The following is a 23,870-nucleotide window of genomic DNA, read 5'->3' on the forward strand; positions in this document are numbered from 1 at the left end:
AGTTCTTTCACACCAGCCATGTCTATGTAAACCTGGCAGTGTGCATATTGTTGTCTACTGTAGCATTAAGGGGAAAGTTAAAAACAGAACAAAATCAGACCAGATGTTTATATAAGTATGTTGGCACTGGATGTTATTATGCTTTTGGTACATTAAATAAAATGATATTGCAATAGTGATCAATTCAAAGGTCCTATGAACAGTAAAGTAAACACCGGATATTTTGGATTAATTTAATTCAAATGTTCAGCTGTAGCTACACTCCTGCTTTAAAACCTGCTTTAATAAAGGTTAGAATGTTGTCTTTTATTAAAAATGTTTAAAAGAGGCATTGACTGAATTTTATAGTCGTTTGTTTTGAGGGGTGTCTCTAATGTTTAGAATTCATAAAGAGCCCACACAAAACAGTAACAGAACACAGTAACAGAAAACTTTGCTCATCTTTTTCTGAAACCTGCATAACCACTGTGCTGTGATTCACCTTGCAAAGTTTTGTCCACAAAAGATCTTCCCACCAGTCATCCCTCACAAAAATATAAGCACACGTGTTTGAGCCCGAGGACATCCTGAATGAAATTTAAACTTCACTATCACAGCTGAGATCAGTAGGGTTCTCTAATGAGAATATTAGCCTGGGCAGGGAGAACTCTGTGTGTACTGGGTGTGTCCTTAGCCACAGTGCCTGAAATACAGGTCACACGAGTTTTTGAACATGTGCTGCAGAATGTGCTGATTGAACAAAAACGAGTGTTGATGTCTCACTGCCCCCCTGTGGTCATACACGGCAAATACTGTAGGCCCATGTCGAGGTTTGAAATTAGTGAATTACACCATATAAACAAAAGCATTGGGACGAGGTTGTTCATCAGGGGTCGGGCTCGGCCCCTTACTTCCAGTGAAGAGAAATCTTCATGCTTCAACACATCAAGACATGTTGGACATTTTGCTAAGTTTCCAACTTTGTGGCAACAGCTTGGGGAAGGCTCTTTTCTATTCCAGCATGACTGAGCCCCAGTGCACAAAGCAAAGCTCCATAAAGGCATGACTGGATGAGTTTGGTGTGGAAGGACGTAACGGGCCCACACAGAGCCCTGACCTCAACCCCATCCAACACCTTTGGGATGAACTGGAACAGAGATTGTGAGCCAGGACTTTTCATCCAACATCAGTGTGTGACCTCACAAATGCCCCCAGAAGCACTTAAAAAATTTTGTGGAAAGGCTTCCCATTAGAGTGGAAGCTGCTCTAGCTGCAAAAGGGGGACCAACTCAATATTAATGTCTATGTATTTAGAATACAGTGCCATTAAAGTCCTTGTTGCGGTAATGGCTATATAATGTATCAGGGGAAACAGATTCAGTAGTTTACTGTAAAATAGAAAGATTTTGTATCATTTTGTGTGTTACAGTCAAACACTGAGTCTACGGTCCTAAATTTATAATGTCACAGAGTCACTTTGATAATTTGAATTGTTAAGATTATGACATGGATTTATGAATGAAGCTATGAGGAATGTCTGAGTTTGTTTTTTTATGTTTCACAAGATGACTGCCAAGGTATAATATAATTTTCTTCATTGTTCTCTTTTTGTTGCTTTTTTTTTACTTCTAAAAAGTACTGAAATGAACCAGTCTGAGAGGTGAAAACCCCTCGCTGAGTGACATACTCACGGCACAGACGTAGACAGGTGACATAATTTATTAGCAGTATTAAAACAGGTTGAGTAAGCAGACACAACTGTTCTTATTATTTAAAGGCAAACAGACAGCTTAAAGATGGTCCATTAGACACAGAGAAGAGACACATAGAGCCACATAAAAAATACAAAAAAAAAAACAAAACAAAAAAAAACACTCGTCATCCTGATAATCAGTAAGAAAGTAAGACAGTACATCACCTCAGATTACTGAAACCCTTCTGCTTAAATTATATTCTAACACTGTAACACTGCAGCGGGAGGCGTCACAATCAAGGGAACACATGGACTCTCTTAAGTGTTATTAACATATGACAAGTATATATACAATTTATACATCAATAAAAACAGCATAAAGTTCATTGACCTCAGAGAAATATTTCACAACACACTGTATGTATAAAATATTCATAAGTAAGTGTTGTATGATAAATAAAGAGCATCTGGCTGTTAGAAAGCTAAATTACTGTGTGAGAAACACGAGTGTTAACATATTAGCAATATTTTTAAAAAACAAGCTTTATTTCTAATCTAAAATAGAAAGAGAGATATCCATCTTGTCATGTTATAATCATGAGGAAAAGGAGCTGATGCATAGAAACACATAATAAAACAATTCCATTACAGGCTGATGTGGACTGAAGTGACTCCTAGTACACCCCGGGGCTGTTACGGATCCCACAGCAGAGTACCATGGTGAAGATCATCTCGAAGATCTAAATGGGAAAAAGGACAGAGCAGTTTAATGAGGTCTTCCACTCAAGCACCTGCAGAGACACACTGGCCTCGTTAGGAGCCTTTTCACACCACAGCTGTGTGAAATGTCCAATCTGCACACTCACCATGATGACAGCAACCACCAAGGCAGCCAGACCAATCAGGTAGAGCTTCTCTGAGAACAGCTCAATCAGTTTGTCGTGGCAGCTCTGGAGACAGGAGGAGACAGGGGCAGAATGTGATGAATGACTGTGAAAACGCTGCGTTAGGTTACACGTAATGGAGAGCTGGGCCTGCTGTCCAAACCAAGTGCGTGAACATCAGCTGCGTCTCACTGCACAGCTCTGAATAATTCATTATGCAATATGTTATCTGTTAGTGACGTAAATACTAACAATGAGATAAAAGATATGAAAGTGTTATGGCTGTGTGAGTAATTCAGGTCAGTGTAGCACCAACACAACTTTAACCTGAACCCAACAGCAGACAATATGTTATTTTGACCCATTGTTAGTGTTATTTTTATAAACTTCCATGTCGCTAATTGTTCAAAACATGTTTATCCTTTGCAATTTTGGGTGTCATTTTATTGTTTTTTATTCTATTCTAATTTAAAAAGCTGCTTATCTGTTAATACAGTTGGTCTGTGTGTAGTGTGGGGGCGGCTACAGCTGCATTTTCATTGTGCAAGCGTGTATTTTATAACCTCAATAAAGCTGAACCTTGAACTATGTCCAAATAAGCTGTATTACCATTTCTATTCATCAGTATTTGTTTAGCAACTGGTTCGATGATGTAACTAATCAATCCAAAGAAAGATGGCAATAAGTTCAAGTTGCAGTTTAACAAAACCTGAACTCTACATTTGTCCCTCTTTCTAAAGATGCTCATATATTCCGGTATTGTACAGGTTTTGTGCTCACTGTGATTTTTATAAATAAATAAATTTGTGTATACCTGAGATTTCAGAAAATCTTCTGGAGATTTTCTGGGACACAAGGTGCCGACGACTTGTTTGAAGAGAGCGGTGTCATCTCCTTTACCGCAGCAGTCGAGCTGAAGAGGAGACAGAAACAAGAGGTCACTCACTCAACAAGGTCCAAATAGATTTCTATCGCTTACACACAAAGACACCTAACAAAACAGCTTGTTCAGACCAGCACCACATCAGAGTTTTCCATCACGACGTACCGTATTGTGGAAAACCTCCAGCACCTTGATGGCAGTGTCTTTACTGGGAGATCCTGAGACGTCCACGGCCTTGATGTATGCCGAGTCGTAGAAGTTAATCAGTTCTTTGGAAATCTGCGGACAGTTGAGAGTCGGGCAAATTGTTTTAGAGACAGGAAGCAGAGCAGGGCTGGAAAATCAACGCACAAACATTCAGTGCTGCAGTGAAATGCAAGCTTGTGTGTGATGCTTACTGTGTCCCTGTTCATGAACCCCCAGATTGCTGCAGCAACTTCACAAGCAAAGAGGATCACCAGAAAGAAGAAGAACTAAAAAAAACAGAAGATGAAGAAAATGATTGGAACCTCACAGTTAGTTACTTCCTGATAAAAACAAGTGAATTAAATTAAACAGAAAGAAACGTTGGACAAAAGACAAAAAAAAAAACAAAAAACAGAGAGACACACCGTCCCCAACAGGCACTGAGACTCCTGAATGGCACCGTAACATCCAAGGAAGCCCACGAGCATCATCACAGCCCCGACAGCTATCAGTATATACACACCTGGAAACACAGGGACAACAGAAAACCAAAAATCATACATGAGAGAACTGTAGCTCATCATGGTGGTGTTGTGTCCTCAGCACCACTAGGGGGCACCACCATCAGAGCACTGTGTGCCTGCTGCCCATTCATTGATCCAAACACTGTTTGAGGTAATGGACTTCCTGGATGTTTCTGTTTCTTACACCTTTCCTGTAGGATGACATGACATTATTGATGTCGGTGAGAGAAACAGCCTGCAGATCTGAGATACAGAGAGAGAGGCAGGAGCTGATTCTGTTCAGTTTTCAGTCCAGGAAATGCCTTCCAGACACCCCCAACCCCCTACATGCCCCTCTGCACTGAACCCTGACCCCAAGGGTTATCCTTCCCCAGGAAACGGGGGGAACCATGTGAATACAAAGACACCTACGCACATATGCCAGCACATAGAAATCTAGCTGATAAGAAGAGGGGAACATTTGAGCACTGCTGAGTTTTTAAAATGTAATCGAAAATCCATTGGCCATTATCCACGGTGATGACCAAAATACACAGTTTGCATGACTTTTGATGGCAAACAGAAGAGATCAACAGGGCTCCAATGCAGGTAGCACTCCTGCAGGAAAAACGTCAATGAATAGCAATAAGGCTCCAGTTACAGCAGAGGTCTGGCTTATGTTTCATGCATCTGAAAGGAAAATGTACACAGAGTGAAGGTTAAAAAAATATCTATTGTACTAAATGCATGGTGAGTTTAATTTAGAGTACAAAGAAGCATGACATGAAAGCATTCATTAATATAATCAATTATTAAAGGTATCATAAGCTGTTGCAGGCTCCTCTAAATGCATGAGTGACTGCTCTTAAAAAGTCCAAAGCTGTTAAAGCTGAGGGGAAATGGTCTCATTCAGATCTGTTACTTCAGCAAAAGCAACAACAATACACTATAAAAAATACTCAATTACCAGTAAAAGTCCTACATTCAAAATGTAGGACTTTTGTAAGAAAAAGTATGACAGTTTGATTGGAAAATATACATATATATATATATTAATTAATATATAAATAAATGAATAAAGAAATACTGATTTGAATAACAATACAAAAAAAGAAATATAAAAATATGTACAGTACTCCATCATTTTAGAAACCTAGAAACATTGTCATACAACATCCATACTGAACACGACATGTCATCGTTTTTATTCCACCCGCTCTTCTTCCCTTGTTAAAACCCGGTGATTACGTTACCCACAAAACCACGACGGTTCAGTAGGAGATTCACTTGTGTGTGTTATGCTGCAGAGGTCTGGTAAATTCACTTCTTTCTAACAGCTACAGGCATTTCTTTTATTTTCAAACTCGTGGCCTTCAGCCTTGGCCGATTCTGACATCACTTTTTGTTTGTTCCTCTTTATTCTACATGCATGACATTTTATTATTTGTATTTACAATACTTAGCGATATATAACTGTAGCTGTCAATCAAATGTATTTGAATAAAAAGCAAAATATTTCCCTCTGAAAGTAACATAACACATTGTGTACAATGGAACAACTGTTCCAGACTCAAAGAGGTTGAATTAGTCAATATTTCACTAAAAGCAAAGATTAGAGAAAAGTGCAAACTATGAATACAAATTTAGGTCACAGCACTTTTCTCCTACCTAGTTAACGACTTCGGGCCCTCTGGAGCCGAGCCAGTGAAGTACACTACCTGAGTAGTATATAGAGTAAGTAGAGTATTTGGCCTTTTGCTTAAATAAAGGATGGGAATACTTCTCCCACCACTGCTTCCAGCAAGCTGGTCCGAGAACAGTCTGTTCCTGTGTTTTCTATTCTTGCACGCATGCGAACAAAATGCACGCAGCCTCTAATGTAGCCTGACAGAGCTAAAAGGGGACAGGCGGACTCAGTAAAAGACCTCAAACACCTCGCACTGTACCTCACATATCACGCACAACCCTTACCAAACTTACATCTTCAGTCTCTCTTTGTCTCTTTGCCTAAATTCAACACCCTCCTCCTTTAAGACCCCACCACCACCCTTCCCTCCCTCCTTTCCTTTTTCTTTCAGGACTTGATGTTTGCAATGCGGCAAAGCAGGCATTATTTCCACCGCCTTCCATTACTATGACAACACCCTCAGAGGTTTGAAGGCCATTGAGACTTTAAGGGAGACGGGCAATTTTATACCACCAGGGAAGTTCATTTATTTCTTGTCTCGCAGTGTAATCTCCAGAGAGAGTGAGAGAGAGAAAGGGGAGGACGTGAAGCTAAAAGCCCCCTTGGACTTCTTTTCTTCCTTTTTTTTTCCCATCTAGTATCTTTAAACAAAAAAAGTGCCATGAAGCCATGTTCACCCTGTCAGAGCACGACACCAATGAACTGAGATGAACCCAATCGTACTGTAAGTCCGTGGGTAAATGACGAGGTGAGGATTAATTATTAAAAAGGCTCTATATAAACATTTCCTCCTGTCATCTTGTGAACAGGAAGCACTTAAACACTGTGTCTTTAACAACAACATTAGAAATACTAAGTTAAGTTTCACAGTATGGTTTCAGCCCTTCTTCCAGTAGCTTTGTGATGATTGAGGAGTGTGTGCTGCATATAGTTGAAATGTTTCTTGGTCAGCAGTTAAAAGTCAGATGATCCGTATGCTAAATATGAAATTGCAGCCAGTCAGTAGGAGAAACATTCACCTTAAAGAACCTCTGAGGCTCATTAGCTAACGTGTTAGATTTTATTTTTCAATGTGTGCAAAAGTGTACATAATTTGTGAGCACACAGTGCTGGTAGTCAGATTTTGTTAGATCTCCAGACAGAGCCCGGCTAAGCTAAGCTAAGCTAAGCTAACATCTGCCACCATGCTGATGCAACTCTCAGTTCTGTCCACACAGTGTGAAGATGGAGCTACGTAGTTATCCTGCTATGAAGGCTGGAAAGAGAAACAGCCGGTCTGGCTCTGTCCAAAAGTACAGCAACAGAATACGCCTACCAGCACCTCTAAAGCTCACAACTCACAGCTCATTTTTACACTTTGTTCTCTGCACAGATTGAACAAACGAAAAATAGGGGTTGGGTTAGCTGTTCCTGCTTTTTTTATTTGCGGTTTTCATACTAAGCTAAGCTAAGTGTCCTCTCTTTGTAGCTTCAGGTTCATTACACAGACATGAGACTTGTGTTGATTTTCTTATTGTGTTTTGTTTTTAAGAATGCTGAATTACCAGAATCTTCTGATGAATGTGTTTTTGTTTTGCGTCCGATGATCCGTACGTGCAAATTAATTCCAACATCAATTTTGCCTTCCTTCACTGCCTGCTTGCGCACAACCATAGTAGTTATTTTTTTTCAGGGATGAAATAATGCAGAAAAGCAGAACAGCTGAAACATGTTGTGTAACAAAATTTGTCGCGCTCGCTGTATCTGCCGCAGTACGAGAGGCTGTAGCACTAAGCAGACCAGAGTACCCCAGACAACTGCCACCAATAACAATTTCAGGCACTGGTTAAGAGGTAGGACAATGTGTATTTTCAGCCTTACATAAATACCACTTTGGTGTGCCAGCATGCCAAAAACATCCACTTCAAACTCTAATTTGAGGGGTAATGTGCAGATGTACAAGGTTATTTGAATTATGCAAGGGCGTATGTTCAAGGGAGGAGGGAAAAAAAAGAAACATCCTCTTGATCTCGCTTGGGTGGGCCTCTCATGCTGCCCTGCCTTTAAAATCATGAGTGTGCCTTCCTTCTATAAAAAGCACGGGTTTGTATTCGCTCTGTATACTTACTGAGGAGTAAGTATGGGAGAGCAGCAGGAGCCCGAATGTAAATTAGTGGGCTCACTAGAGTTCACCACCACAACAAACCGAGACGATGGACCTTTGAAATGCTTAAATCGTATCATGTATTGTAGGTTTCAGGGCCAATCTGTGGATGACTGAGGGCAGTGAAGTAGACATAATGATGATTTTTGACTTTAGTTCATGCTGTGAGCACAACCTGAGTCACATAGTCTTGATTCTGTGATTTTCAGTCCAACTTACAATACATTTGCAAAGATATACAGAGAGCAACGGCTGCAAACTCCTGGAAATTCACGAGAGACAGAAGGCAAATGATGGCTTTATTTGTGCAACGTGCTCACGGACCGTTAGTTTTCTCCTAGCACACATATGGCTCCACATCTGTCTGAAGCATCTGGCCTCTCTCCTGAAAGAACCTCACGACTGGGACTGTTTTGAAGTCACAAACATGTATATTTATCTGAGTTGGAGAACATCACCGACAGCATGTGGTCATGGGTGTCAGAGTGTCAGTGGAGTAAAGGTGTAGACGCCACCCTCAAGTCACGCTGCGGATTTACGCAGGTCCTGTTTCCTGGTCTTTTCTTAGAGGTTCACCGCTGATACTATTTCTGGACATTACTCGCATGGCTGAGCGTCAGAGACAGGTATTTCTGTGAGTTAGTCGACTAGTTAGTCATCACTCTGTTAACGGTGAGCTTCCTGTCATGTGGACAAGCAGGAGAATGTACGCTTATAAGAAAACAGGTGGGACGCAAGATCACCCTCAAGCAGAAAGTGGATTAATTAACAAGGACATTTTTTTTATAGTAGCCAAGCAATGAACACTTATTTCATGAAGACTATAAGCTATGTCTTTTGAGAATCTGACAGTATCCTGTTAGTACCCAAAATGAGGCCACCACACTCAGTGGAGAGTGAAGTGTGAATTATTTTCCAGCCTTAAAAAATAAATCCAGGGATGTAATGATGAAAATAATGTTTTAAGTCCACTTTGGAGTGACTGTGAATCTCCACACTTGACGTTGTGTACTCACTGATATAGAAGGTGCCTGGTGCCTGTTGGCCTTCAAACTGAAGTACGAGGAGGTTGCTGGTTTGACTGTCATGACGGAGCCACAGGGCCACTCCTAAGATCACGCCTCCAGCGAGCTGTCCCAAAGAGAGAGAGAAAAAAAAGGTTTTAATTATTTTCTTTCATATTTTTTCTTGGCTTTGGTGAAACCTCAGGGAGGATCACAGCCATTTAACATGTCTGATAATTGGGAGAACATGAATATTAAAACAATCCTGCTATCAATTTTTTAGACTTTTTAAAAAGACCTAGCAAGTTTTTTTCTTCCACGGTGGCATCAAGGCTGACTCTCCTAACATCAAATCAGTGTCCAAACCTTTCCACTAACATTTCCCTCTCTGTGCATGTCCAGCTTTGCCACGAGGCTGTGACCTGTCCTCGTCCTTAAAGAGAAGTGATGAAAGGACATCCTGACACCTCAGTGACTTATGGCACAGAGCAGTAGGTGAGCAGCGTCCTCACAGCACTGTTTAAAGCCACCTCAACAACTGTGCTCTCTAACTTTATCTCCCTTTATCTCTCGTCTGTGCCCATAAAATTGTTATCATATAAAGACTGAAGGAATCCACCAGAGATCGGATGCAGTGCAACATGTTGATTGCATGCTGATGTTCTTTTTGTCAGTGTTTATATCAACGCATCTGCACACTTAGGGCCATGACTGCACTCCATTGTTCTCCAAGAAACAGGAAACAGAATCCTCGACATGAAAAATGGCAAAACGAGGAAGAGGGGGCTCACAGTTTTCACAATGACAGGCACGGCAGCAAAACCAACAGAGGAAACACTCCGTCAAGCACGGTGTGTCCGGGATATGGTGATTTTGCACTTATCTAAAAAAAGAAAACCGCTTTGTACAGACAAACTGCATGGAAATTCACAAAGAAGTCAGCAATTCTGACTGTGCCACAAGTGGACAGCACATCTACAGGAAGCCTGATGTGACTTAATTAAATGTAAAAGGCAGACAGCTGCATCAGACTAATGAATCACCTTTTCACAAAACAAGACAGACTCAACGAGGGCTCAGCTTGACTGGTGAACGTACATGTAAATGGATAATAAAACTGCACCATCAGTTGAGGTGTTTCTGAGCTCTTTAAAGGTTCAAGCAAAGTAAATGCCACGGTCTGATGAGCAGGTAGTAACAAAGGAAATGTCAGAGGGAAAACAGCCCTCCCCTCCCCCAGAAGCTCTGTTAGCTCTGTTCAATCTCTGTCTTTATGTACGTAGGATCTGGAGACAACAAAATCCTTCAAAAATAACAAGAAAATGTCCAATATTCAGCAATATTTTTGCCCAGTTTTTTAAACCCCCAAACAACTTCAGAAATCAGACCTTCCTGTCTGGAGTTTTCATTAGTAGGTTATAAACATGAGCTAATTCACTGCGTTAATTAAAGTTATGTTAGACATGCTAGAGGGAGAAATAACAGCTTTATCCCAGTGAGGAGACTGAAGACCATCCAAGCCCAAGTGCTCCTCACTCCTCTCTCTTTCAGTCACCTTGCACTGGTGCTCAGCCATGCAGAAATGAAGTGTTGATGAAGGGTGAGAGCATTTCAGCTCCCGCCTGGCCAAGACTTTCAGAGCTGTGCCTCCTCTATTGATGCTGCTCTCCCCTCAAAGACAAAGGCAGCACAACTAATGCAACAAGGCGGGAAACTCTCCTCCGGGATTTATCATTTTATCAGTCGGAGACTCTACACAGATAACACGCAAAAGCGCAGCGGAAGGAAAGAGCGTTTCAAGAAAGCAGGAGTTTGTTACGCACGTATCAAAGGCGGAAAAAAATATCAAAAAGCAACTTCAGAGCAAAATATGGTTCAACTCACCCAAAAAATAAAATTAAAGAAAAATAACATATATTTAATGCATTTCGTGCATCCAGCCACAGCCATGTTCCCAGTATTTTTTTTTAGTAGTTTTTTTTATCAGCTCGTCCTTTTGCCCAAATCAAACAGTTTGTGAGGCCAGTCTACTGTCCCGGATCACACAGTCTCTGCCAGAGAACTCAGTTTATTCAGGCCAGTGGGGGGGTGTACGCGCCTCCTGTGCTGCAAACTCCTCCTTTATCATCAAGAGTGAAAACTGAGACGAAGAACTGCCCACCAAGTGAAGCTGGCAGGAGGAGAAGACAAGCGGCCGAGGCAACCCGAGGCTGCCCGGCCGCTCTTTTGCTCCTCTGCAGGGTTATGAAGGTGTTACAGACTCATGATCACTCCGGTGTGTTTTAGCTGAGAAACGGGAGCAGGAGGAAAGAAGCAAAGAGCAATCTGCTATGTTTTAATAATAACCTGAAACGTGTTTAAAAATAATAATAAAAAAGTATTGGTAACAATAAGACATCGTGTTGCAGGAGCAACAAGTAACCTGGTGAAGGACTAGAATAAGCTATAAAAATCAAATGTTAAGAAATTCTTGTTCTGGATTTGCACCAAAAACTTAAACCTTGTTTTTTTTTGGCCTTTTATGATCTGATTTTCTGTATTTCTAATCAGTTAACAATCTTTTTTCCCCCACATTTCACCTTAATTAACAAACATAAATCACATCCACCTTTTGGGTGAGTAATAGCGCCATCTGCCGGCATATTTAACACATTTTGGATGCTAATTATTCCCACGCATGAAGCGCAACACAATGAGTTGCGCAAAAAAAATAAAATGAAATAAAACCCCCATCTGTTGTTTAATAAAACCTCCTCTGTCAGTGCAATGTCGCACACGAGTGGAAACAAACAGTCTGACATCTTACATCCGTAAATCACGAAGCTGTAAGAAGATCTATGATCAGACTCTCTTTGATGATGTGGGCGGATCTGCGCCTTCATGGCTCCAGGGTCACACCTTCTCCAACCAGCTGTGCGTGAAGACGATGAGTCCCAGCTGACCGACCATAACCCTCCGAGCGACGACGTTAAGTGAGAGGGAGAAGAAAAATTGGGCAGCGATGACAACTTCAGCAGCCTCATTTGACAGCGTGTTTTAACAAATGCGGGATCCTCCACTGGGCATGCTCCATCTGCTGTGAGGGAAGAGCTGGGCACGGCGTGAATAACAGGCAGTTTGGGCGTTTTTTTGTTTGGAGGAGGTTTGTCACTCTTGTTTTTGTTGTTTTGTTTTGTTTTAATTAAACCGCGCAGCACAGAGGACATTTTTTTTTTACTGTGGATGTTTTCTCCAGCAGGAAGCATCTCTCTGCTGAGACAAAGACCTGCTGTCACAGTGGCACGGAGTCGTTAAACGCAGTGAAGCGGCGGGCTGAGCGTCGGTGTGAAGGAGGTGAGTCTGCAGGCAGCAACAGAGGAGGGACTGAAAGCAGCGCCGAGCCTCCACCAGGAGCTGCCGGACAGGCGCTGTCCGCTCAGCACCACCGCAGTCACCTTGCTGTGAAAGTCATAAACCCGCTCAAGAGCGACCTGATCAATTACCGCAACTTGGGCAGTCCAATGAGCTGAGTTTATCCTGCTGGCGGGGGGCAAAAAATTGCCAACGTTTGTCTTTTTATCTCGACATCTTGGATTTACCGACGATGTGACGTCCATTCCTAATGTGATGCCATTGGCTGCAATCATTTCGGATTTCGATTCTGTACCCCGCAGTGAGACTGGCAGCTGAACGCGTTTATGATCCTCCAGCTGCAGGTGCTTGTGGAAAACACGGGGCTTTAGAGGGAATGTAGTCCGATGCGTGTTTTTCTGTCATAGTGGGTGAGGAAACGACGGGCTGCTTCGTGCGCTGCTTTCCTTACATAATTGTTTCCCTCAGTCTGATCACAGCCGTGCATGGTTGCACGGTGCGCCTAGACTTACCTTTGCGATGAAGGGAACTTATTGGAGAAATGCCTAGGGGACGCAATGGGCCTGAGCGACGACAAGGATCGCATTGTGATAAACGTGGGAGGGATCAGACATCAGACATACCGCAGCACCCTGCGCACTCTACCTGGCACTCGCTTGTCCTGGTTGGCCGAGCCCGATGCACCCAACCACTTTGACTATGATGCCAAGATCGAGGAATTTTTCTTCGACCGCCACCCCGGCGTTTTTGCACATATCCTTAATTACTACAGGACAGGTAAACTGCACTGCCCCGCTGATGTCTGCGGGCCCCTCTATGAGGAGGAACTGGCCTTCTGGGGCATTGATGAGACAGACGTGGAGCCATGCTGCTGGATGACCTATCGTCAACACCGGGAGGCAGAGGAGGCCCTTGATAGTTTCGGCGGGGGGGGCCTGTTAGACCTGGGGGCTGACGATCCGGAGCCAGAGCCGGAGCATGCTGAGGATGATGTGGATGAAATGACAAGGAGGCTGGCACAGGGAGACTGTACTGATGCCAGGAGTGGAAGCCTGTGGAGCCGGTGGCAGAAACGTGTTTGGGCTCTGTTTGAGGACCCTTACTCATCTAAATATGCAAGGGTGAGTTGCTTTTAAGGTGTTTTGTCATGGCTTCGCGCTTAGATCTGAAACCTCACTAGGAGTTATCACAGGAACATGTTGAGCTGTGCTTTAAAATGTCTCGCTTCTCCTTTTAAGAAAAGCTTCATGAACGGGAATTTAGCCGTGAACGTGTTCCTCTTTGTCCTTTGATGATGAAACAAAGATTGATGGATCTGAGAGGTTTAGAGAGGCTTCTGATGACCTTGAAATTGCCCTCCCAGGGGTCTCCACAGCAGGGACATGACTGTGCAGAGAAAGAGGATGGAAAAATCCAGCAAAAAATTTAATTTGTCAAAACCATTTGCATGCAAATCATCATAGTCGCCCCCTCTATCTTGCAGGAGGAGATAAAGAAGCTCATTGTGCCTCTCACAGGTCGCTGGTTTGATATTTCCAGGACACAAGGATCCCTGGGCAGGCTGCCTCTTTGGTTGAAATAGGTCAGCTACACTTTAGGAAACCAGATCTTTGGCACCACCAGAAGTTTAGTGGCAGACCTCCAGACAAAAATGAGGTTGCTGTTAGAAGTGACATTTTTGGTCTTAGCAACGGGCACTTTTCCATCTGGCCGCAATGCCCCTCGATGGTGACAGTGAACCGACTTTACACCTTGTGATGTGTTTGTTTTGTGAGCGCTGCCCCCCCACAAAAGCCGCTGTGCTGCACGCTGGTTTGACAGCTGTAGCAGACCAGCTGGTGTAATTAGTTACCAGGCCCCATCCAGAAAGTGTAAACTGTATTGACATCTTCTCACTCTTATAGCAAGCAGTAGTGAAAGTGGTTTAACCAACACACACACACTTCCTTCTGATTTTTCTTTCTGCATGCAGGGAAATTTCCCAAAGCAGAAAATTCCTCTGATGTGTCCTGCATTTATCAGTGAGCAAAGACAAAGCAGAGAGCAAGGATTGACAGAGCTCCACCAAGACTGGCAAGAAGATTAATTAGAACTGAGCCGCAGAGTTAATTACAGCCTCTATTCACAGTGGATACATCAGTGGAAAAAACCCTTGTCACTGCATATCACAGTGGGCCTGTGGTTTGCCAGCAACAGCGAGAATTAGCCAATGAGAAGCAAATCATCTTCGTCCGTCACCCTTCCTCCGGGCCGCGCTGTTCCTAACTGTCACAAAGACACATAATTTACTGTAAGAGTCGCTCTGATAAGATGCAGCGTTTGTTTAACAGTTTGAAGGGTGGGATGTTCGGAGAAGCTCAACCAGCCAGTGTGTTAGGAGGCGTCAGCGGGCGACATGAAAGCGGCTTACAAGAATCAGGCTTTCTCACGCTGAGGCGTGCTGGCAGTGACGTGTGATGTTTCTTTTCAACTCTCTCGCTAATTGATGAAACTAACAAGGGAATCCGTCAGCGAGGTCTAAAACTAAGGATTGTTTTCATCATCAAGATGTCTGACAGTTGTTGTCGCCATTAATTGAATTCTGGTAACACATTTGGGCAAGAAAATAGTGTAAAACACCGACTGTGATTTTCTAAAGCCCCACAGTGACATATTCACACAACTTGTTTTGTCCAACTAACAGCCCAAAAACACAAAGAGTTTCAGTTTACAATCATAGAAAACAAACAAACAAACAAAAAAAAAAGCATTCATGCTCATTTTAGAAGCTTGAGAGAGTTAATGTTGAGGCATTTTTGCTAACAAAGCTCAGCTTTAAGCTCCACTGTCAATAAATATGCACCATGTAAACTGATTACACGGTGCAGTAATTAAACTAGCATGAACCAGCTGTCAATAAAGTTGAGGCTTTTGGCTTCTGTTGACTTCAGTCTATTTTGTTTTTTTCTTGTTTTGTAGGTCTGTTTCGGTGTTGTCGGATTGTATCGTATTGCATTCTACAGTGTGCTTGTAATTTTGTACAGTACATACTGTGTAGGGGGTGGACAAAACAATATTACGTAATCCAATACAACAACACCACATGCACTGCATTAATCTCAGACTGAATATTATTAGATCCATAATAATTATGTTTTAAACTACATTAAAAGTCAAGTCTTGCTTTTGTCCAAACACTGTGTGTAAAAGACAAGCGTTTTGTGTTCTTCACAAAACCATTCACACGCTACATTAAATCAATTCTTTGTCTTTATCCTCACCAGTCCTGGTGCGGGTCCTCTTTGTTCAGTGTGAGTTGTCTCACTGAGCTCAGAAGACAGAACAGAAGTTATTGTGTTTCACAGTAGCCTGTGCTAACACAGTTTCCCTCCGGACCATCATACTAACAGAGATGGGAAGCAGACAGTCATAAGCAGCAGTGATTTCCTCAGCACAATGCGATGAGTCGCCAGTGATGAGATGATAAGATGAGGGCCTGTTTTGTGTCTCGTGTTGCGTGCCTGTCTTGGTGACACATCGACTTGACTGGCTGCGTTTCCTTTGCTCAGTGGAATACATGTTGGACTTTCATGTGCCCAGACATGCCCCACTCAAACTACTCCCTGATGCCATTCACTGCTCCTCCAAGCTGCTTAACAGTGCTGTGCATTAGTTTGAGAAGCTCTACAGAGCCCCACTTACTTTCATAAGCACATCTCCATGCATGAACAAACTACTATTGATTCAACTTCTGTGATTCGTACAAATGATCTGCTCTTCCTGTCTTCGTGTCTTGTTGTTCACCAATTCTGATCTATTGACTTAAAATTCCCATTGAAGATACAGCTGTTTTTTTGGTCGTTGTTGTTTCGTTTTTTTCAAATTCAAACTGTGTATGAGCTGTAATACACAGTACACCAGTACAGTTTGATCACAGGAGGGCAACACAAGAATGGGATTTCAATCAATACCCAGGAGAGAATACTGTATCTGTTACACCAGTGTAGCATGCATCAGAAATATCAGAGCCTAAATGTGATGAAATGTGATCATCTAATCAATATATAATGAAAGCTAAAGTATACTTTTGCCATTAAGGGGAATATGGGTTTCTTATAAAAGTGTGTCCTCAGCTCAGCAAGCCTCTCAGCTCACTACGATTCCCAAGAGTCATCTGCACTGTACGACCTTGTGTAGGGAAAGACCTTCTGTAGTGCTGAAGGGAAGAGCCCCAGCTAAATTTAGTCATGGGGGTTGACACTGTTGTCCCCTCCGCTGGTGCCTAGCGCTTTGTAATTCTGCATGTAGCATACCCTTGAAAATGCCATGACCTTGAGATACGGCGGAGGGAAGACAAACGAGAACAGCGAGCTTGCATTGATTGTCCCTTTTACAGTGACGCTTCTGAGTCAAGGCACAAAGAGAAAGAGAGGAAAGGCTGAGGGAGAGAGTGCGTCAGTGTCACTATAACTATCAAACCAGAAGCCACTGTCTCAGACAATAAATTGAATTGCATTGTGTCGTGCTCAGAAAATATTGCTGGGGCCTCAAGCTTGACTGCATTGCATTAATTGCTGTGCCCATTCTCCTCTCTGTCCTCCTCCCCCTCCTCACCTTTGCCTTCCTCTCTCTCGCCTCCATGTCTTCCTCTGCACCCCGTATATATTTCCTGCTCAGTGGGTGGCTCTGGCCTCGCTGTTCTTTATTCTGGTGTCCATCACCACCTTCTGTTTGGAGACCCACGAGGCCTTCAACCCCATCATCAACCGCACTGAGCTGGAAGTGGTGGACAACATCACAGTGAAATACACCTACCAGGAGACTGAGACTGCGGCCTACCTCACCTACATTGAAGGCGTGTGTGTGGTGTGGTTCACTTTTGAATTTCTAATGAGAATAACTTTCTGCCCGAATAAATTTGACTTCATTCGGAACGCCCTAAACATCATCGACTTTGTGGCCATCCTGCCCTTCTACCTGGAGGTGGGCCTCAGCGGGCTCTCTTCCAAGGCAGCTAAGGACGTGCTGGGTTTCCTGAGAGTTGTCCGCTTCGTACGGATCCTGCGTATCTTCAAGCTGACCCGTCACTTCGTGGGACTGAGGGTGCTGGGCCACACTTTGAGGGCCAGCACCAACGAGTTCCTGCTCCTCATCATCTTCCTTGCCCTCGGTGTCCTCATCTTTGCTACTATGATCTACTACGCTGAACGGATCGGAGCTAACCCCAACGACCCTCGAGCCAGCGAGCACACACACTTCAAGAACATCCCGATTGGATTCTGGTGGGCCGTGGTGACCATGACAACCCTCGGATATGGAGACATGTACCCTCAGACGACCTCCGGTATGCTGGTAGGAGCCCTGTGCGCTCTGGCAGGTGTGCTGACCATCGCCATGCCCGTACCTGTGATTGTCAACAACTTCGGAATGTATTACTCGCTGGCCATGGCAAAACAGAAACTACCAAAGAAAAAAAATAGGCATATCCCTCGGGCACCCCAACCAGGTTCTCCAAACTTCTGTAAGTCAAGCATCAGCTCTCAACCTCAGAGTCCCATCGCCCATGACGACGTTTTTGAGATAAAGTTTCAAGGTAAGAAACAAAGACTGCATATCCTGACTAATTGTTGTTTCATCACTTTCCTGTCCTCCCAAAGCAGCCCGCATCACTATTCAGCTGTTTCATTGTTTGTCTGCTCCCACACTTCAATCAGCCGAGGATTTAGACATGAGATTAAACAAATGAGTTTCCCACCGAAAACAATCAATAAAATATGTGATGAAAAGCATATTGTACTCTGGAAAGAAGAACAGAAACACTGTGAGTAATCCTGCTATTGATTTTGCACTTCTTAGTGCAGTGATTCACTCCTGCTCTCTCTTAAGACTAACCGAGATTCTGTAATCATCATGCATTTGTAATGTGAAGAACATGTAAACAGAATGACTTGATTTCCTCTCGAATTCCACTGGTGGCACCGGAGCAAAGATATATTGACCTTTGATACAGTTGGTGCTAAAACACAAACAGAACAACAGAGTGGAAAGGCAAACATCATGCAGCAGCTATACAGTGATTAAGTCAATCCCTGTGAGCATTCAGGTTGTGCAACATGAACACTGAAGATATACTGAAAAAAGCTGGTGTATGATACCAGATTTGTTTGTTTGTTTGTTTTTGTGTTGCTTTCTTTATTGTTTTCTTATAAGATTCCAAGCTGAATGGTGAGGCAGCTAACGCAGCTCTGGCCAACGAAGACTGCCCTCATATAGACCAGGCCATATCTCCAGAGGAAATCTTCAGCCCCGGTGACAGAGAGCGGCCCTGTTTCCTGGTCACCACTGCTGAACGCCCCAACCACACAGGGGGCAGAGTGAGGAGGGGTACGTACAGTAACAGCCAAACACAGGCCCCTGTAAGACACTGACACCCTGTAGACCGTAGACAGACGACACGCTTGTTGTTTTGCTCTTTGCTGAGTGTTACACCTCAGTTTTTCACACGCACACACAATTACAGACCTCTTAATTCAACCTTTCACAGCAGCTGCTTCTTCTCAGTCATCACTTTGGGAAATGTATATCTATCTATCTATCTATCTATATCTATATCTATATAGATATAGATAGATAGATATAGATAGACATATATATATATCCAAATCTCAACAACATCTGTTCAGGCCAAGCACAATCACCACAAATGTCAATAATGATAATAATTGTCCACATTTACATAATATATTTTTTGATACCATGCATAGTGTAATAGCCCTATTTATTTACAAGTAAGAAAAGTATTTTCGAGATTTATATGATCTAGAATGTGTTGTCTTACACGCCTAAGAAAGTATTTATGTGCTATGCGTGTACCATGTATGTATATGTGTTTTAATGAGAAAGTACCATGCAGGATCCTGACTAATGAGTACATTCCTCTTGACCATAACAGTGCATGAAGTGTCTTGCTGATGGGTGCTATCAGTATGGTGAAGGAGCACAACACAAATGGAGGAAGGCTAAAGTCAAGTATCGTTATTATCATTATTATTATTATTATTATTGAGAGACAAATTTTAATTTATTAATGTTTACACTTTAATATTACAGTCAGGCGTTTTTTGTTTATTTCATTTACTTATTAAACTGAAAACATTCCTCTAAGAAAGTCACTTTAGGCTCCAGCTGTGTGTATGGCCAACATGGCTGTCGTAAATAGCGTGCAGAATAAAATTCTACCTGTAGCTGAGAACACATTCCCTGCCTGAGGTGCCTACCTTTTCCAGTCTTTTATAGTGTTATACTCCAAACCATTCCAGTACCACCCAGTGCATGCTGTTGTACTCCTGATGCACTCAATGCATGGAGAAGAATAATCTGTCTCAAGTCTGTGTTGACCTGTTTGTTTGGAGACAAAAACAAGAAAGCAACAGGTGTAGTGTTACCAGTGAGGAACACCAAAACATTTTGTCATGGATTCAGTGCTGCAGTGTACTCAGAACGTTCTCTGTTTTTCAACTGAAGGTTATGAAAAGCCTTGGAGCCTTAACAGCATGTCTGGCATGAGCGGGGATGCCTCTGGAGTGTCCTCAGTGTCCGCCCTGCCCTGCAGCCCACCCTGTCTAATGCAGCACTCACATTCTCCCATCCCATCCATTATGTAGCATGGTTGAGTAGCAGACACAATGCCCTTGGAAGGCCAGTCCACACTCCTCCTTCTTATCTTTCCTGTCAGATTTTTTGCTTTTACACTTGCCTTCACTCCTGCTTTTTTTCATTTTTATTTCTTTATTTTTCTGGAAAACTGTATCTTAACTGTGCTTATACTCAAGCTTCCCAAGCGTTCTCCTTGGGTGTGTCATCATATCCTAGACTAGAAAACACTGGCACATGCCACTCTGCATGGGTCACCTCAGTTGCAGACAAAGCACTGTTCTACTTCTACCACAGGCTAACCCCACTCTTTCCCTGTGTTTACATCATTGCCTGTTGCTCTGTTGCTTTTGATCTCGCATACTCTTCTGCCAGTAACTTTTTTCTCATCTGCTTTTTACAATTTTGTGAAAGAAACTTTCATAAGATGTAACCCCTGCTAATGATATGCTGGACATTAACAATACATGGCTTTCAGACATATCCAAAAGGTATCATTGCCAGCTGTTAAGGGTACTCCTCTTAAGTGCTTTGTACGTTGCAAAGTAGAGACGTTATCACTCTGAAAGTGTCGTCCAGACGAGATATCTGAGTGGCCATCAAAAGAAAAAAAAAATTGAACATGATGTTCATGATGTCCAATGCAATATGGAGATGATGACAATTCCTATGATACTAGTGATGAATACATCTAATGTCAACAGAACTAAAACTGTTTGTTCATTTGCATGAACTGCATGAGAAATTCTGTTCATCAAGAAGCTAACTGTATCGCAGTACCTGTCAGAAAAAAAAAAACAAACCTTTTCTTTCTAAAGCTTCTATAGCTTTGTCATTTTTTATGCATTTTGAGACAGCTTTACAAGAGACTCAGTCATAGCAGAAATTTTTATGTAGCTGCCATTCTTTGCCTTTCCCCAAATTCATATATTTATTTTCTTGTATTTATTTGACTGGGGCCTCCAACTAAAAACAGAGTGATTTAACTTGAACAATCTGTTATAAAGCCAACTAATGCTGTTATGAGCATAAATAGTTTTTATACGAATATATTTAGCGGTAGTTTTTAGCATCGGTAGTCTGCAGCGACTTCTGTTACTGCTGTGATGCCTAAATTAAGGCAAGACTCATGAATTATAAAACTAAGGTGCCTTCAAACATGACGAGGCAAAGTAAAAGTGAGTAATAAATTAACATGACATTACGTAAGTACTCCCAGTGTAGCATCAATACACTTTATTCCATGCTCATAACAGTGTAAAGAAAGCTTTATTTTATTAAAGGTGCATTGTACCTTTTGCACCACTCTTGTACCCTTTATCACAGTAAAAAACAAAACAAAACAAAACAAACAAACAAAAAAATAACACCCTCTTGGTTATTATTGTGACACCATCGATCGCATAGTAGGATTTAACTTTTAGAGGGTTACATAGCTCCACAAGGAATAAAAAGCTGAAAATACGGACTTTATAATCCCCATCTCAAGACATTTTTGTATGATAAAGCACAAAATATTATTATAAGGGGACCAGGTTTAAATATACAGAGTTATGATCAATCAGAGATGTCACAATGGCTCCTGCAGCGTGTACGTCTGTTGATTTAAAAATATCAATACTGTAACTGTTACATGTATTGATCCTGTCCCAGTTCTTATGCACAATTCTTTCAGGGCACTTTAACAAATTTTATGTTGACCAATCAGAAATGTTAATTTTTAGAGGAAGATCTAAGTATAGAAAATCATTTTAAGTTTTGTTTTTATTCTGAATGAGCAGAGTTTTACATTTTAAGTCATGTCTTGTGGTAATTAATGGACGTTATATATTAAAAAAAAAAAAAAAAAAACTTGTGAAGATTTGATGTGAAGAGATGCAGGTGAATTATATGCTCATGCAATTCAAGTGAAAAAAAGTACAATACAACACAGTATGGGATGTGGGTCTACTTGGGGAAAGGTAAATGCATGTATTTTACATTTATGCAAAAGAAAAGTATTCAAATAAAATATGTAAATATAAGTCCTTGCATGAAATAAATTTTATACACAATGAGCGTTTAGACTCCGTTTTTATTCAACAGCACATGCATACATACATCTCACTAGCCTGTGGCTAGTGCTTTCAACTGCTGTTTGACCCTCTGTCTACCTGTGTCTGGGTCAAAGAGGGCATTAAAAAAACCCCAAGGTGACTGTGAGAGCATGATGCAAAGTATACAGACGCATGACGATGACCGAACTACTGTACATCAACCTGTAAAACGCAGCATGATTGGGCATGTTTATTAACCGACTCAGAGTCCAACCTCTGCACACAGACAGTACATCGTTGTCTGATGCCTTGGCTGAGCATGATGGGAAATACATGGTAAACCTGTGGCTTACCATGCGGAACTAACGGAGCACATTTTCTTTACTCTCCAAGCTAGTGTCATTTTCTCACCTCTCCTCCGCACCTCCAGAGGTATCCATCATCACCATCATTTCCACCATTATACATAATTTGTGTAATAATTTATTTTTGTTATTTTTTTTATATGTTTATAGAGACCCAGCGACAGCACCGGAGCAGACAACCAACAGAGTCAGTTTGTGTTATGAACCATGGTGTACCAACCACTATGTGTATGACCCATAACGGCCCATCACCCACCTGATAGTCCTGTAGCATTGTTGTGTGTATTAGTATTTTTAAATGGGTGTGACAGTGACAACCTGTACATCACAAACTCAGCATAGATGTAGCACTGAGGAAGTTTTGTTGTCAAGCCTTATGTAGCTCAGTATCTGTGACTGGTTACTGTGTTGTAATTTGTGTGCCTATTTTTGGTGTGTGCCAGTGCTGTAAATACGCTTTCTATGTGTGCTGAAGTTGTGTGTACCAATGTTTTTTGAGTGATCATCAAATATTTGTGTGCTTCTTCTGTTGAAAGAAAAAAAAAAAAAAGAAATGTTGCTCCGATTTTAATCACACCGTCTCCAGCAAAAACCTGTCACTTGTCACGTCAGCCAGACTGACAGCTGAAAACAAAATCATTATCTTTGCACTGTCATGGTCACATATTTGTAGACTTTTTGCACTGTTTGCACCAGTGGACTTAACATTCCTTTGATAGTTTTTCCAGGCATCAAAGAGATAACCTCCACTAAAAAATTTTAAAAAAGTCATACTTAACAAAAACACCAATATTGTACTAATGAGGCATTAAAATGATAGTGTGAAATTGGTAATTAATTAATTAAATGCTCATACTTCATACGTAGCTACACTTTGATTTACAAAGACAGCTCACGTATAAAATACATGAACTCATATCACAGCTCAGATGATTATTCTGTAGTAAATTTTAATTGACAATCATGTAGCATTGGATTATTATTCTTTTCTGGATATGTGCAAAAAAATTGGTATATTAGTACTTAATAATAACCAATGTCAAAACATTATTCACATCATACTGGACAAGTGCCTCTGTTATGCAAATTCTTCTTACCATTCATCATGTTGATGCAGCGTCACCAACATGATGAATAAATGTACATTTTATTTTAGATTAGCCATCATTAGTCACCAGCATCAGTTCAGTACTCAAAAAGTACGCATACTGTACAATAACGACCCCTTTACGGATCAGCTTCTAAAGGCAAGCAATCGGCATCCAACTTGAAAAGTACAGGAGAATCGCTGAGTACAAAGTACACCTTCAATGTTTGTGTGGAAAAGTTAGTGAAAAGGGACCAACTTTTTTACTAAACACCTGCAAACGCACTGCCAACAACCTACTGAAATCTGTGTGCAGTCAGGTACAGCAGATCTGGATCTGCCAATAGAGCTGAGCACAAATGGGGGGTGGGGGATGGGACAGTGTGCTGGTCATTGTCCAACACGGAATAAAACAAAAAACAAAAGAAAACAGCTGA

At 41.8% G+C, this 23,870-nt stretch overlaps 2 protein-coding genes across 5 annotated transcripts; one reads left to right on the top strand and one right to left on the bottom strand.

Moving 5' to 3' along the window:
• Positions 1-1,680: 1,680 nt before the first annotated feature.
• LOC124062372 (CD81 antigen-like) lies at positions 1,681-11,032 on the bottom strand. Its single transcript, XM_046395091.1, has 8 exons — positions 10,847-11,032; positions 8,975-9,089; positions 4,051-4,148; positions 3,838-3,912; positions 3,605-3,718; positions 3,371-3,469; positions 2,539-2,622; positions 1,681-2,412 (listed from the first exon to the last, which is right to left on the bottom strand). The coding sequence occupies exons 1-8, from the start codon at positions 10,910-10,912 to the stop codon at positions 2,347-2,349; spliced, it is 717 nt and encodes a 238-aa protein (XP_046251047.1). The 5' UTR covers positions 10,913-11,032; the 3' UTR covers positions 1,681-2,346.
• Positions 11,033-11,738: 706 nt separating this feature from the next.
• On the top strand, positions 11,739-23,810 carry kcnc1b (potassium voltage-gated channel, Shaw-related subfamily, member 1b). Of its 4 annotated transcripts, none has more exons than XM_046394460.1 (4): positions 11,739-13,434; positions 16,970-17,885; positions 18,503-18,676; positions 22,497-23,810. In XM_046394460.1, exons 1-4 carry the CDS (start codon positions 12,871-12,873, stop codon positions 22,604-22,606), a joined length of 1,764 nt encoding a protein of 587 aa, XP_046250416.1. In that variant the 5' UTR covers positions 11,739-12,870; the 3' UTR covers positions 22,607-23,810. The 4 variants fall into 4 exon arrangements, with proteins under 4 accessions (XP_046250416.1, XP_046250415.1, XP_046250418.1 ...); XM_046394459.1 differs by lacking the exon at positions 22,497-23,810 and adding an exon at positions 19,817-22,275; XM_046394462.1 differs by lacking the exon at positions 22,497-23,810 and adding an exon at positions 19,245-19,576.
• Positions 23,811-23,870: the final 60 nt, after the last annotated feature.

Source organism: Scatophagus argus, chromosome 7 (genome assembly GCF_020382885.2).
Source record: "Scatophagus argus isolate fScaArg1 chromosome 7, fScaArg1.pri, whole genome shotgun sequence".
NCBI lineage: Eukaryota > Metazoa > Chordata > Actinopteri > Scatophagidae > Scatophagus > Scatophagus argus.

Bases quoted from the DNA above. Each gene is read 5' to 3' on its own strand.
- LOC124062372 (XM_046395091.1), bottom strand. From the start codon at position 10,912: ATGGCTGTGGCTGGATGCACGAAATGCATTAAATATATGTTATTTTTC. The intron at 3,913-4,050 runs GTGTGTCTCTCT...TGTTTTTTTTAG, and splicing joins CTCAGTGCCTGTTGGGGACG to TTCTTCTTCTTTCTGGTGAT. The intron at 3,719-3,837 runs GTAAGCATCACA...AACTGTCCGCAG, and splicing joins GGTTCATGAACAGGGACACA to ATTTCCAAAGAACTGATTAA.
- kcnc1b (XM_046394459.1), top strand. From the start codon at position 12,871: ATGGGCCTGAGCGACGACAAGGATCGCATTGTGATAAACGTGGGAGGG. The intron at 13,435-16,969 runs GTGAGTTGCTTT...TTTCCTGCTCAG, and splicing joins ACTCATCTAAATATGCAAGG to TGGGTGGCTCTGGCCTCGCT. The intron at 17,886-18,502 runs GTAAGAAACAAA...TTTTCTTATAAG, and splicing joins TTTTGAGATAAAGTTTCAAG to ATTCCAAGCTGAATGGTGAG.